Source organism: Eleutherodactylus coqui, chromosome 6 (genome assembly GCF_035609145.1).
Source record: "Eleutherodactylus coqui strain aEleCoq1 chromosome 6, aEleCoq1.hap1, whole genome shotgun sequence".
NCBI classification, from domain to species: domain Eukaryota; kingdom Metazoa; phylum Chordata; class Amphibia; order Anura; family Eleutherodactylidae; genus Eleutherodactylus; species Eleutherodactylus coqui.
This window is the reverse complement of record NC_089842.1, coordinates 145,270,276-145,284,225: the sequence shown is the minus strand read 5'-3', so window position 1 is coordinate 145,284,225 and position 13,950 is coordinate 145,270,276. Positions and strand designations below refer to the sequence as shown.

Genomic DNA, 13,950 nt, shown 5'->3' with positions numbered 1-13,950 from the left:
GAGCGTAGAGTTCCACCGTGTGGGCACGTCGCACAGCAGTCGGTGCACTGGCAGATTAAAGCGATGTTGCAGGGTGCGCAGGGTGGCAGCGTCCGTGTGGGACTTGCGGAAATGTGCGCAGAGCCGGCACACCTTTACGAGCAGGTCTGACAAGCGTGGGTAGCTTTTCAGAAAGCGCTGAACCACCAAATTAAAGACGTGGGCCAGGCATGGCACGTGCGTGAGGCTGCCGAGCTGCAGAGCCGCCACTAGGTTACGGCCGTTGTCACACACGACCATGCCCGGTTGGAGGCTCAGCGGCGCAAGCCAACGGTCGGTCTGCTCTGTCAGACCCTGCAGCAGTTCGTGGGCCGTGTGCCTCCTATCTCCTAAGCTGAGTAGTTTCAGCACGGCCTGCTGACGCTTGCCCACCGCTGTGCTGCCACGCCGCGCGACACCGACTGCTGGCGACGTCCTGCTGCTGCTGACACATCTAGATTGCGAGACAGAGGTTGAGGAGGAGGAGGAGGAGGAGGGTGCTTTAGTGGAAGAAGCATACACCGCCGAACATACCACCACCGAGCTGGGGCCCGCAATTCTGGGGGTGGGTAGGACGTGAGCAGTCCCAGGCTCTGACTCTGTCCCAGCCTCCACTAAATTCACCCAATGTGCCGTCAGGGAGATGTAGTGGCCCTGGCCGCCTGTGCTTGTCCACGTGTCCGTAGTTAAGTGGACCTTGCCACTAACCGCATTGGTGAGGGCGCGTACAATGTTGCGGGAGACGTGGTCGTGCAGGGCTGGGACGGCACATCGGGAAAAGTAGTGGCGACTGGGAACTGAGTAGCGCGGGGCCGCCGCCGCCATCATAGCTTTGAAGGACTCCGTTTCCACAACCCTATACGGCAGCATCTCAAGGCTGATAAATTTGGCTATGTGGACGGTTAACGATTGAGCGTGCGGGTGCGTGGCGGCGTACTTGCGCTTGCGCTCCAACAGTTGCGCTAGCGACGGCTGGACGGTGCGGTGCGAGACATTGCTGGATTGGGCCGAGGACAGCGGAGGTGAGGGTGTGGGTGCAGGCCATGAGACGGTCGTGCCTGTGTCCTGAGAGGGGGGTTGTATCTCAGTGGCAGGTTGGGGCACAGGGGGAGAGGCAGCGGTGCAAACCGGAGGCGGTGAACGGCCTTCGTCCCACCTTGTGGGGTGCTTGGCCATCATATGTCTGCGCATGCTGGTGGTGGTCAGGCTGTTGGTGGTGGCTCCCCGGCTGATCTTGGCGCGACAAAGGTTGCACACCACTGTTCGTCGGTCGTCAGGCGTCTCTGTGAAAAACTGCCAGACCTTAGAGCACCTCGGCCTCTGCAGGGTGGCATGGAGCGAGGGGGCGCTTTGGGAAACAGTTGGTGGATTATTCGGTCTGGCCCTGCCTCTACCCCTGGCCACCGCACTGCCTCTTGCAACCTGCCCTGCTGCTGCCCGTGCCTCCCCCTCTGAAGACCTGTCCTGTGTAGGCGTTGCACACCAGGTGGGGTCAGTCACCTCATCGTCCTGCTGCTCTTCCTCCGAATCCTCTGTGCGCTGCTCCCTCGGACTTACTGCCCTTACTACTACCTCACTGCAAGACAACTGTGTCTCATCGTCATCGTCCTCCTCACCCACTGAAAGGTCTTGAGACAGTTGCTGGAAGTCCCCAGCCTCATCCCCCGGACCCCGGGAACTTTCCAATGGTTGGGCATCAGTGACGATAAACTCCTCTGCTTGGAGAGGAACCACTGCTGCCCAATCTGAGCAGGGGCCCGAGAACAGTTCCTGGGAGTCTGCCCGCTCCTGAGCATGTGTCATTGTAGTGGAGTGAGGAGGCTGGGAGGAAGGAGGAGCAGCAGACAGAGGATTCGGATTTGCAGCACTGGACGGCGCAGAACTGTGGGTGGATGATAGCTTGCTCGTAGCACTTTCTGCCATCCAGGACAGGACCTGCTCACACTGCTCATTTTCTAATAAACGTCTCCCGCGTGGACCCATTAATTGGGCGATGAATGTGGGGACGCCAGAAACGTGCCTCTCTCCTAATCGCGCAGCAGTCGGCTGCGACACACCTGGATCAGGAGCTCGGCCTGTGCCCACACCCTCACTTGGCCCTCCGCGTCCTCGGCCGCGTCCACGTCCTTTAGGCCTACCCCTACCCCTCAGCATGCTGTATTACCAGTGATTTGATTTCCCAGGCAGGAAATAAATTGGCGCAAGCCTGCAGGCCAAATATAATTTTTTCGCTTTTTTGCAAAGGGAGGGCCCCACTGCGGATATTCAATGAACAATACGTTTAATAACTGTGGTGTGGCCCTGAAAAAGTGTCACACAACTTTAGTGTAGCAGAGTTATTAACTCTGGCAGAGCAGGTATTTGCCAGTCAGGAAAGACAATGGCGCAAGCCTGCAGTAAACCGTAGCTGGTTGCGTTTGATTTTTGTACGTTCTCCACGCAGCACACACGTACACGGAGACCTTAGGACTGACACAGGCAGGCCAAATATAATTTTTTCGCTTTTTTGCAAAGGGAAGGCCCTACTGCGTATATTCAATGAACAATAACTTTTATAACTGTGGTGTGGCCCTGAAAAAGTGTCACACAACTTTAGTGTAGCAGAGTTATTAACTCTGGCAGAGCAGGTATTTGCCAGTCAGGAAAGACAATGGCGCAAGCCTGCAGTAAACCGTAGCTGGTTGCGTTTGATTTTTGTACGTTCTCCACGCAGCACACACATACACGGAGACCTTAGGACTGACACAGGCAGGCCAAATATAATTTTTTTGCTTTTTTGCAAAGGGAGGGCCCCACTGCGGATATTCAATGAACAATACGTTTAATAACTGTGGTGTGGCCCTGAAAAAGTGTCACACAACTTTAGTGTAGCAGAGTTATTAACTCTGGCAGAGCAGGTATTTGCCAGTCAGGAAAGACAATGGCGCAAGCCTGCAGTAAACCGTAGCTGGTTGCGTCTGATTTTTGTACGTTCTCCACGCAGCACACACGTACACGGAGACCTTAGGACTGACACAGGCAGGCCAAATATAATTTTTTCGCTTTTTTGCAAAGGGAGGGCCCTACTGCGTATATTCAATGAACAATAACTTTTATAACTGTGGTGTGGCCCTGAAAAAGTGTCACACAACTTTAGTGTAGCAGAGTTATTAACTCTGACAGAGCAGGTATTTGCCAGTCAGGAAAGACAATGGCGCAAGCCTGCAGTAAACTGTAGCTGGTTGCGTTTGATTTTTGTACGTTCTCCACGCAGCACACACGTACACGGAGACCTTAGGACTGACACAGGCAGGCCAAATATAATTTTTTCGCTTTTTTGCAAAGGGAGGGCCCCACTGCGGATATTCAATGAACAATAACTGTGTTGTGGCCCTGCCTACACAATTCTGTCCCTGTAGTATCAATGGAGGGTGCAATGCTCTGCACAGACGATTTTTTGAAGAAAAAAAATATGCAACACTGCTAACAGCAGCCTGGACAGTACTGCACACGGTTAAATTTGGCCCTAGAAAGGACCGTTGAGGTTCTTGAATGCTACACTCACTCCTAACACTCTCCCTGCCTAAGCACCACTTCTGTTCCTAATACCGGGTGCAATGCTCTGCACTGCCGATTTTGAGAAAAAAAAATATTTTTTTTCCACTGCTAACAGCAGCCTGCACACACGTAGATGTGGCCCTAAGAAGGACCGTTGGGGTTCTTGAAGCCTACACTCACTACAAACACTCTCCCTACAGCAACTCCAATAGAACAGCACTTTCCCTCACTAACTCACACGGCATCTGAGCCGAGCCGCGGGAGGGGCCGACTTTTATACTCGGGTGACATCTGATCGCCCCAGCCACTCACAGCAGGGGGGTGGTATAGGGCTTGAACGTCACAGGGGGAAGTTGTAATGCCTTCCCTGTCTTTCAATTGGCCAGAAAAGCGCGCTAACGTCTCAGAGAGGAAACTGAAAGTAACTCGAACATTGCGTGGTACTCGTTACGAGTAACGAGCATCCCGAACACCCTAATATTCGCACGAATATCAAGCTCGGACGAGTACGTTCGCTCATCTCTACTAACAAGCCTTTGTACACAGATCTGGAAGACCAAACAATGACCAAAGGACTGGACAAGATCAGTCTTTATCCCAATTCACAAAAAATGTGATACACAAGAGTGCGGCAATTTTTGGACCATCGCTCTTATAACACATGCAAGCAAAATTCCGCTAAAGATCATTCAAAAACGTTTGGCCTCCTTCATTGAAGCGGAACTCCCTGATGTTCAAGCTAGGTTGAATTAAATTGATAAGATCCCTTTATGAGAACCAAGAAGCTACATCCAAGACTTCCTTGGATAACGCTGACTGGTTTGAAATCAAGAAAGGCGTATGATAAGGCTGATTCTATCTCCAGCCATGTGCAAGTTGTATGCGGAAATGATCATAAGGCGATGCAATCTGGATGAATCCCCAATTGGAGTAAAAATTGGTGGAAGAAATATAAACAATCTTTGATATGCTGACGACACAACTCTACTTGCAGAAAATGAAAAGGACCTTGAATACGTAATTCGAAAAGTCAAAGAAGAAAGCAAACACATGGGACCGTATCTCAATATTAAGCAATGTTGTACCATGCATAACATTCAAAAATGAAGAAATTGAATCAGTCCAAGATTTCACTTTCCTTACATCCAAGATCGACTACAGTGGCGAATCAGGCCTGAAATCAGATGAAGAATCAGCCTTGGTCATAGTGCAATGCAAGGAATGGTGAAGATATGGAAGAGCAAAGACATCAGCATTACCACAAAGATCCGAATAATCAGTGCAATCATTTTCCCAATAACTACATATGTATGTGAAAGCTGGACACTCAAGAAAGTAGATAGAAGGATCATGGCCTTTGAGCTGTGGTGTTGGTGGCATATACTGTGCAGTGCATACCATGGACAGAGATGGTCACAAATAAGGCGATCCTAGACCGTGTCAGACCAAAAGTATCACTAGAAAGCAAAATCACCAAACAATGGGTTTCATACTTTGGTCATGTCATACGAGCCAATTCTCTGGAAAGAACATTAATGCTCGGTACAGTATTTGGGTCCAGAAGAAGAGGATGACACAGAACATGCTGGCTAGACACAATCAAGGTTGACATGACTGTGGAAAATCTGAAGGAAGTGACCAAAGACAGGGAAACATGGCGTATGCTGATCCACAAAGTGATCGAAAGTCGGCAACGACTGAACGGATAAATCATCATCATTTATATTTGCGGATAGCATGGAAAGTGTTTTGCTCCTTTGCTAACTTTGCTCCTAAGCTATGATGTTAAATTAAGTGTATTCAAATACCATTGGTGGCCTCGTGACATCACCTATCAGGTAGAAGCAACCCCCTTTGTACTTCGCGCGCGCTGTAGCATTTTAAATCTCCTGTTCTGATTGTCTTTACTGGCTTGAAGAAAGAGTGGGGAACACATTACTAATAAAGATCTTTCCTTCGAGGCCTGCACTATCTTGCAGGATGTATCCCTTTGCCATAGGGTAAACAACTGCTATGAAGGGATGAACTTGGACAGCCACAATGCTTAGTTTATACCCAACTGTCCAAGCATCCATCCACAGGTATCAGAAGACACAGGATGTGCCAAGAGCATATTCCCCGTATTATTACTTCACCTCCACCAGCCTAAACGATTAACACCTGACAGAGATTATCGATTCCCAATTTCTGATTCTCCTGTCAGCATGGGGCAATCTGATCAGGCAATGCTTTTCCACTGCTCAACGACACATTTTTTGCAATCTTTGGTTGTTGGAGTCTTATCTTTCTTCTTCTCTTAGAGTGTAATGGCACTGTTAAAACCTACGCTGCTAAGGAACAATGAGGCAGATCTAGACTCGCGCTGCACCCCCTTCATTGTCAGTATTGTAGGAGTTCAAACCCCACCAATTAAAAAAAGAGGTGATATATGCTTGCGATATGCCATAACTTTCTGAGATTAGAAAAAAATCTCTTTGAGGCTAGGAGATCAGGATGACACAAAACTGCCCGCGATTTGCGGTAAGACTGCAGTACGACCACAACTTCAATGTTATCCTATGAGAATTTTTTATTCAATAAGATATTTACAAGGTGGAGTCATGCTGATGCTTACTTTATCATTAGAGCCCTAAACTAACTTCATAAATAGTTCAACTCCATTAATAGAGCTCCAAGTTCATAGAACAGTTGCGCAACTGAAATCACAGGCACGCTAGGGCAGTTTGATTAGTAGCCAACAGTCTGAGCTTGAAGGGAAATTACCTTGCTGAATGGTACTTCATGTGTTTCAGTTTCTCCATATAATAAATACCTGTTAAAATCAGAGGACCTCCATCAGTATATTCGTCAAGATTTGACCAATATCCAGACAAATGACGAGTGATCAAAAGTGGCAACAGAATAAAACTTTAAGGGCAAAAACACATAGGGCATGCGCTAACAGGCTCGCCGCTACGGAGCGTAGTTGCGCATGAACCAGTTTTTTTGTGTTCAGAGTATTCAAAATTTGAATAGAGAAGAGGGGGGATAGGTCTTGACCTATCTTTCTCTCACGTAGTATTAATGCGTGAGAATCCCAATAGTGGAAACGAAAGCAATGAAATCAATAGTTTCGTTTCATCTCGTTTTCGGGACAAAATCACGCCCATCTGTTTAAGCCTTAGAACTGAGACAATTTGCAGAGTAAAAGTTCGCTGTGTATGCTGAAGGTCATTTGTGTTTTTTGTACTTACTGTTCTCTTACTGTGGACTATTAAGCCATTAATTTTAGTAAAATGATTTTCAAGGTGAAGGATATTCAAAGGTTGCCATTTGCATTTAGGTACTTTTACACGGTACGATTACCATTCGGATTCCGATGATCCAGCGAGAATCTTAACGATTAGCGTTCAGTGTAAATGAATGCGACTGAATGACGAATGAGAAGTAGTTCACTTCTTGTTCATCATCCAGTTTTTGCATGCAGAAAACTAAACGAAGTATCGTTCCGTGTAAACAGGCAGCCGTTCACTTAGGCTTTATTGTTAGTATGTTGTACATTCATATCAATTACAGTTTCATGCAAAAGTCAGAGACCATGCTCTCATTGATTTATTTTCCAGTGTAAATGGCCATTAGGTATAAACTATTCATTTTTCAGCGACCAAATATGCATTTTTTAGTATTTTTGTGACCGCTCTTTACATTTAGCTTTCATTCTTGTTGGAAATCTCAGTATTTTAATGACAGCTATAGAGAGAAACAGTTGCAATAAAAAGTAAGGCCTCCTGCACACGGGCGGGTCAGACCCCGCATCTGGGATTCCCGCAGCGGAGTTCGACCCGATGCCCGGCCAGTGACCACTGCGTACCTGTCCGGCAGCGTCTTTTTGCGCTGGGGATGTGTCAGGAGGCACTCTGTCGCGCATGCGTGGTAGGTGCCGCCGCTCGGCGATGACACAGATCCAACGATACTTCTGCGGTGATCAAGGACAGACGGCTTCCATTGGGGGGCCTTGTGTGGTACACAGTGTTAAGGCAGCAGTATGCACTCTTAAAGCTCTCGCTCACAACCTGAAGGCTGCAGGTTGAATCCCCTGATTCAGGTAGTCGACTCAAGGTTGACTCAGCCTTCCATCCTTCCGAGGTCGGTAAAGTGAGTACCCAGCTAGCTTGGAGTAATAAATAAAAAATTACCTGAAAGCCCTGCGGAATAAGTTGGCGATATATAAATAAGAAGTCTCTTCCCCTCCCCCCTTCCCATTAACCTCAATGGAAGCCATCTGTGCGTAGCCTGCTGCGATTTCTCCCCCGCAAGTGGAAAATGGCAATCAATTTCGGCTCGTGGGCAGGAAATCGCATTTTCTCATAGCATGCTATTGGCTGGATTTGCTGCAGAATCCGGAGGCAGAATCCTGCTCCGGATTTCACAATACAAATCAGCCCATGTGCAGGAGGCCTAAGCTCCCTGTCCACAGGCGTTGCAAAGTCCTGCGGCAGATCTCCGCTACGGGAGCCGCCGCCCGGGAGCAGGAGCCGGCACACAAATCTCCGCCGGTCAGCCTGTCTGACAGATAGGCCGACTGCAGAGAATCGCAGCAATTCGCAGCATTTGCGAATAGCCGGCCGCGAGCAGAGAATCGCAATGATTCTCCGCTTGTGGACAAGGAGCCGGCGCTTTCCATAGCAAAGCTATGGAAAGCTTCAGACAGCATGATTCGCCGGTGATTTACCGCCGCCGAAATCACGCCCGTGGACAGGGGGCTTTAGTGAACCTTTCTGAATTATTTCTATGTTGATTACAAATAAAATGATGTCTGATTGTTATCTAAATCACAGTTATAGACAAATACTAACTAAACTAATCCAAAACAGTTGTACCATTTATGTCTTTTTGAGCACACTGAGCAAATAGTGCTGAAATAAAAAGTAAGTGAATCCTTGAACTAATCAACCTGCTGATCCCATTTTGCCAGCATTCACATCAACAGAAAGTTTCCTTTAGCTGTAAATAAGATTTGCACAACACTGAGGAATTTTGGACCATTCCCTCTTTCAAACATGTTTCAGCTCCTCAATATCTATTGGATTCCTTGGTGCACAGCTCTTTTAGGCCATGCCACAGCATCTGGATAGAGTGAAGCTCAGTTGGCCATTCCAAAACACAAATCTTCTTTTTCAAGCATTACTTAGGTTTTCTACACATGTCTGAGCGCGGTCTTGGGCTGAGGAACTCTGCTTAACATCGCGCTCGTACATTTGTGATGCGCCCATAGACGCAAGGCGTTTTGTGCCTCCCAACACTTTAGTAAAGTTGCGAACCTCCGGCACAGCTTTTAGCCACGTCGGAGGATCGGCAAGTGTTTCCCATTGTTTTTAATAGGGAACCTCATATGGCTGTATAATGTTTTTTCCTGGCCCATTGAAAATAACGGGCGATGCTTTCAGAGGGAACTCCCAAAGATAGGAAATGCCATGATTTCTTCCTGCGCAAAACATTGCTGATGTATATGACCCCATTCAAAAAAATGGGGTCCATCTTCGTGTAAGATTTGTGTGGCCGTGTGAAAGCTGCCTCAGCTGATGTACTTGTGTGCTTTGGAACACTTTTTTGCATCGCCTAACACTGTTAACCCCTTAAGGACCAGGGTGTTTCGGTCCTAAAGACCAGACACTTTTTGTGGGGTTTTACCCATGTGGTGGTTTTACTGCCCCATTTTTTTTCTTCAGCTACCAAAATTACTTTTGCTGCGTTTTTTCCCATGACATATAGGGTTATTTTAGTATATCTTTATTCACTGATTTTTTTTCCTTGTTTAATTTTATTAGGGGTAAATGATTTTTTTAAATTTACAGTTTGCTTTTAAAATGAGTATATTTTAGAAAACTGAAAATATGAGATACTGAAGAGTCTCGGGGCAGAAAACTGGTGAAAAGTGCAGGGTAAAAGTCATATGGCCAGAACAGTCATCTGAAAGTGTGAGTACACTTTAACAGGATGCTCACTCCCAGAGAGAGTAACAACACTCCTTAATTTTCTCCATTTGTAGATAGTTTGTCTAACCATGGACTGATGTCCATCCAAGTCTTTAGCAATGCTTTTGTAGCCTTTGCCAGCCAAGCTTCTGAGGTCTCCTGAACGTTGTTTGCATCGAGGCATGGTTCACCCTTACAAATATTTCTTGACAATAACAGATTTGTTAGCAACCAGGCTTTCTTTCTGTGCCTTATATTTAATGAGCAAAGAACCTGTGAAACTCACACTTCTATTCCCATCTTCTTAATTGAAAAAACTCTTTGCCAGTGAGCTCTTGGAGAAATAATTAAGACTCCCTGTCCACGGGCGAGTTTGCATTGCGTTCCCCGCGGCAATAATCCGGCCACGGGGAACGCAGTGAAAGCTCTCCATAGCGTTGCTATGAAGAGCGTAGCCGCCCTATCCACGAGCAGAGAATCAGTGCGATTCTCCGCTCGCAGCCGGCAAATCGCAGCCTCTCTGTCAGATAGGCTGACCGGCGGAGATCCGTCTGCTGGCTCCTGCTCCCGCGGCAAATCACCACTACGCCCGTGGACAGGCAGCCTAACACAGAGGTTCACTTACATTTTTTCCCTGCACTCTGGCAGTTTAGTCAATAAAATACATAAATAGTATAACTATTTACGTTATTAATTTAGGCAGATTGTGTTCGTCTATCACTGTGAGTTACACAACAATCGGACCACATTTTATTAGCAATCAATGCAAAGATCCAGGTAACTCCAGAGGGTTCATTTACTTTGAATATACAGTTGTAAAAAAAAAAAAGGTTGTCTGAAGAAAAAAAAAAAACATTGCTGGCCCTCTCTGAGGATAAGTCATCAATCTTTTACCAGGGGTCAGCAGTACTAAGGCATTTAATGCTTCCAAAGGTCATATAGATATTTTCTCCTTTGCCCAATGCAAGTGTTATTTTTTCCCCCATAATAATTGTTTTTGCTTTGATCAGCATTTATGATTCCTTAAAGAGGTCTTCTCATCTTAGACACTTATTGCATATCCACAGGAGATGCTACAACTGTCCGATAAATGGGAGCTGTATCCATCTCCAGAACGTAGGTCTGCCAGCCCCTGCCCTGCCCGTTGAAGAAGCAGCTAGTAAGATACAAGTGGCTGAGATTACAGAAACAGCTGAGCTGGTTGTGCAACTCTGCTTGTGTAACTGCCATAGCACAGCTAGCTTGTCTGTTTCTGCAACTTGGCCAACTCTATTTTACTTGCAGTCTCTTTAACAGACAGGCCAGAGGTTTTGAGACCCCAATTCTAACGTTAGATATGGCTTCCAGAAGTGTGACTGACATCTATCTGACATATAAAATATCCCATTAAATCAAGAACAAAAAAAACAACAACTCTGGATGATGTTCTTCATCCCCAAACTTGCACTGATCTTCCATCACTTTTCACTGATGTTTGTAAGTAGTGTTGAGCGAACCGAAACAGTCGAACCCTGTTTAGATTGAACTTTGCCAAAAGTTCAGTTTGGCATGAACCTGAAACCTAGGTGGTTTGGCTTGGCCAAACCTGCTAAGATTCGTCTTTTTCCAGCTTCACCATTTTCTTTTTTAAAAAGGGGGAAAAAGAAGAAGAAGGAAAAAGGATACATTTTTTCATTTTTGTTTTTCTTTTTTTCCCTTCTTCTTTCTGTTCCCTTCTTTTTCCTTCTAATTCATCTTTTTCATCATTAACTTTGCATTAAAAACTGCTCAAAACACTTAAGTACACTCCTAGGTGACCCAAGAGTGTTATACATTGCTTTTATAGCTCTTAGACAGTGTCATGCACCAGTTTTAGGGGTATTGGTGAAGTTCCGGTTTCATTCAAACTAATTTCAACCGACCTGAACGTTTTGCCAAGATTTGGGAAAAAGGCTGATCTGAACTTTTCAGAAGTACACTCATCACTAGTTGTAGACATAATTCAGAGAGGCCACCAATGCTTCAACAATAAGCATGCCATTGTTACTTCCCAATATCTCAAATGCGAATTTATCAATTCAGGAAATCTTGTTCCACATCTTAAGATATCATGCAAATGTTGTTTTTTATTTTGCATTAATGGCTTCTTCACAGCTGTACATCCTTTCAGAAACATTACATTGTGTTATCTTACCACAGACTGACACACCTGTTGAAGTAAAGCTGCCCGTACACATCATGATGAAGCGACTGAAATTAGCTGAAATTTGCAGTATCCACCAACTATCTAATGTGTATTGGGGCAAGGTTTTACAGAGCGAAAGACACCGATACATAGCATCTCTCCAGTCTAGCTCATACATATCACCATATGATGCATGGTCTATGAGACAACCCCTTTAATTAACATATATCTTCTAGTGACAGTTTTAATGGTCTACCAGATCTAAAAAGGCTGTTATCATCTCCATTTATTCTATGTCTTATTTTCTAAATATGCTGTTTAGAAGTATAAATTAGTATACAAGGAATGTTAACTCCTTGGAGGGACACCTTGTGTTGTAAGGACACAGCTGTAACTCAGCTTTAAGACTGGAAAGATGGAAAAGTTAAAGTGGCAGTATGGTGCAGAAATGTAAAGAGCGATGAGATTATGTTCTGATTGATCCTAAATTGTACTTACTGTAGTATTGGAGGTTTTTGTTTCATGTCATGGTAAACATATGTTTTCTGCTTTTTGTCTGACAATGAAAAAAGAATAACTTGTACTTACTGGCCATTTTGACAGAAAAGTAAACAAGAGGGTGATCTCTGACTTGAGTAAAGTAAGGCCTATACTCAGATATCATGTTGGATGCTTACTATAATGACGCAAATGATGATCAGGCTGCAGATGATTATTATCGGCAGGCGATGATTACGTGTTCTATTGGATGAATTTACTAGGTGCTCTGATGAACTGTCTGGAAAGAAAAGAAGAAAATAACTTAGTTTGAGTATATGAGCAACATTAACCTGGATGATGCAGCATACTTAAACAGTGTTGACCGCAGGGGGATTTGAAAGCCGAGCAGCAAGCTGCTTTAAAATTCTCCCTGCTCAGCTTTCAAATCTCCCATAGTCAGCACTGTGTAAGTAAGCACTGTGATTGGATCGAGCGCCAGACAATCACAGCCGGCGCTCGATCATTTACAGCCAATCAGTGAATGACTGAGCCGAGCAGAGAGGACGGCGGGGGATGACAGCGGGAAGAGTTCAAGCAGCTTGCTGCAACGCCGCCGGGAACACAGGAATTCAAGCAGCTTGCTGCACCGCGGCCAGTGACACAGACACCAGCTGGGAGATGAGTATGGAGGGCGGTTTTTTTAACCCTTACCTGACTCGAGTATAAGCCGAAGAAAAATGTGCTGAAAAAAAAATCAGCTTATACTTGAGTATATACAGTATGTTTATTTGCTTGCTCTCTAAGTAAGAGGGTGCTCCACCACACTCGCACTAAAGACATAAAACAGGCAAAAGAACAGTCCAAAAACCATTCACATTAAACTGCTCTCCTGTGATGTTGCTGTTGAATACCTTGACTCTATTTTTGATGCTTTCACACTACTTGCAACCTTTGTGATTGCACAGAAAGACTCCTTTTAACTCAGGAAACAACAAGGGTTTTCTCAAAAACTTATTTTTACTGACCTGCAATTTGCTGAGTGCAAGAATGTTCTTAAGAGTTTGTGGCCCATGATAGGTGATCCCTGGGTTATTTAGAAAGACACTTTTCTGCAATGGACCTTTCTTTAAAATAGACCAATGTTTGGTCAAGATCTCTTTAATCCCATGGGGATTTGCATTATAGGTTGTAATAAAGTGCATACTAAAACAATTTTTTGTATTTTTTTATTTGTCTGACCAGGGTCACGATTGGTGTTGCGTTAATTTACTAGCCTACTAGGCTGCTTCTATCATTTCAGTAGGTTAGCCATTTACCTTGACCGATTTAAATATAACATAAATAAATCTTGTTACTTGTATAGCACCAACTTATTCCACAGCGCTTTTAGGTAATTTACCCCGGTATTATCTGCTTCAGAAGGATGGAAGGCTGAGTCAACCTTGAGACGGCTACCTGAGCCACGCAAGGATTAAATTCGCAACCTTCAGGTCGTGAGCGAGAGCCTGCGCGTATATTTGATGCGGATTCAAATTTACATGTAAGTCGTTTTGAAGACATTTACAACTATGATGCTCAGAAATGAAGAGAGAACGTCCTTTTTTTTTCCTGAAGTGCAAATTTGGAGAGGAACTACAAAAAAGTGCCTCTCTAGTGCCACCTATTGAAAGGTAGCTACCATATACCTTTCAATAGGTGGCGCTGCAGAGACATTTTTCCATCTTCCGCTTACATAGATTATTTTCCTATGGAGTACACCCCAGATCAAATATATGTTTATAAAGTTGAACCTTTAAC

The 13,950-nt window shown here is 45.2% G+C and overlaps 1 protein-coding gene across 7 annotated transcripts in view; it reads right to left on the bottom strand.

Annotated features, from left to right (window-relative positions):
- The window catches only part of FLT3LG (fms related receptor tyrosine kinase 3 ligand), a 111,300-nt gene that overhangs the window by 12,930 nt on the left and 84,420 nt on the right, over positions 1-13,950 (bottom strand). For 4 of the 7 annotated variants that reach the window (XM_066607828.1, XM_066607827.1, XM_066607823.1 and 1 more), the window contains 2 exons: positions 12,351-12,451; positions 12,172-12,229 (listed from right to left, as the gene is read on the bottom strand). In XM_066607828.1, the coding sequence (XP_066463925.1) occupies positions 12,194-12,229; positions 12,351-12,451 (137 nt within the window). In that variant the 3' untranslated portion in view covers positions 12,172-12,193. Of the gene's footprint in view, positions 1-6,318; positions 6,368-12,171; positions 12,230-12,350; positions 12,452-13,950 lie in introns of all 7 variants that reach the window. The other 3 variants (XM_066607824.1, XM_066607825.1, XM_066607826.1) reach the window with 2 other exon arrangements.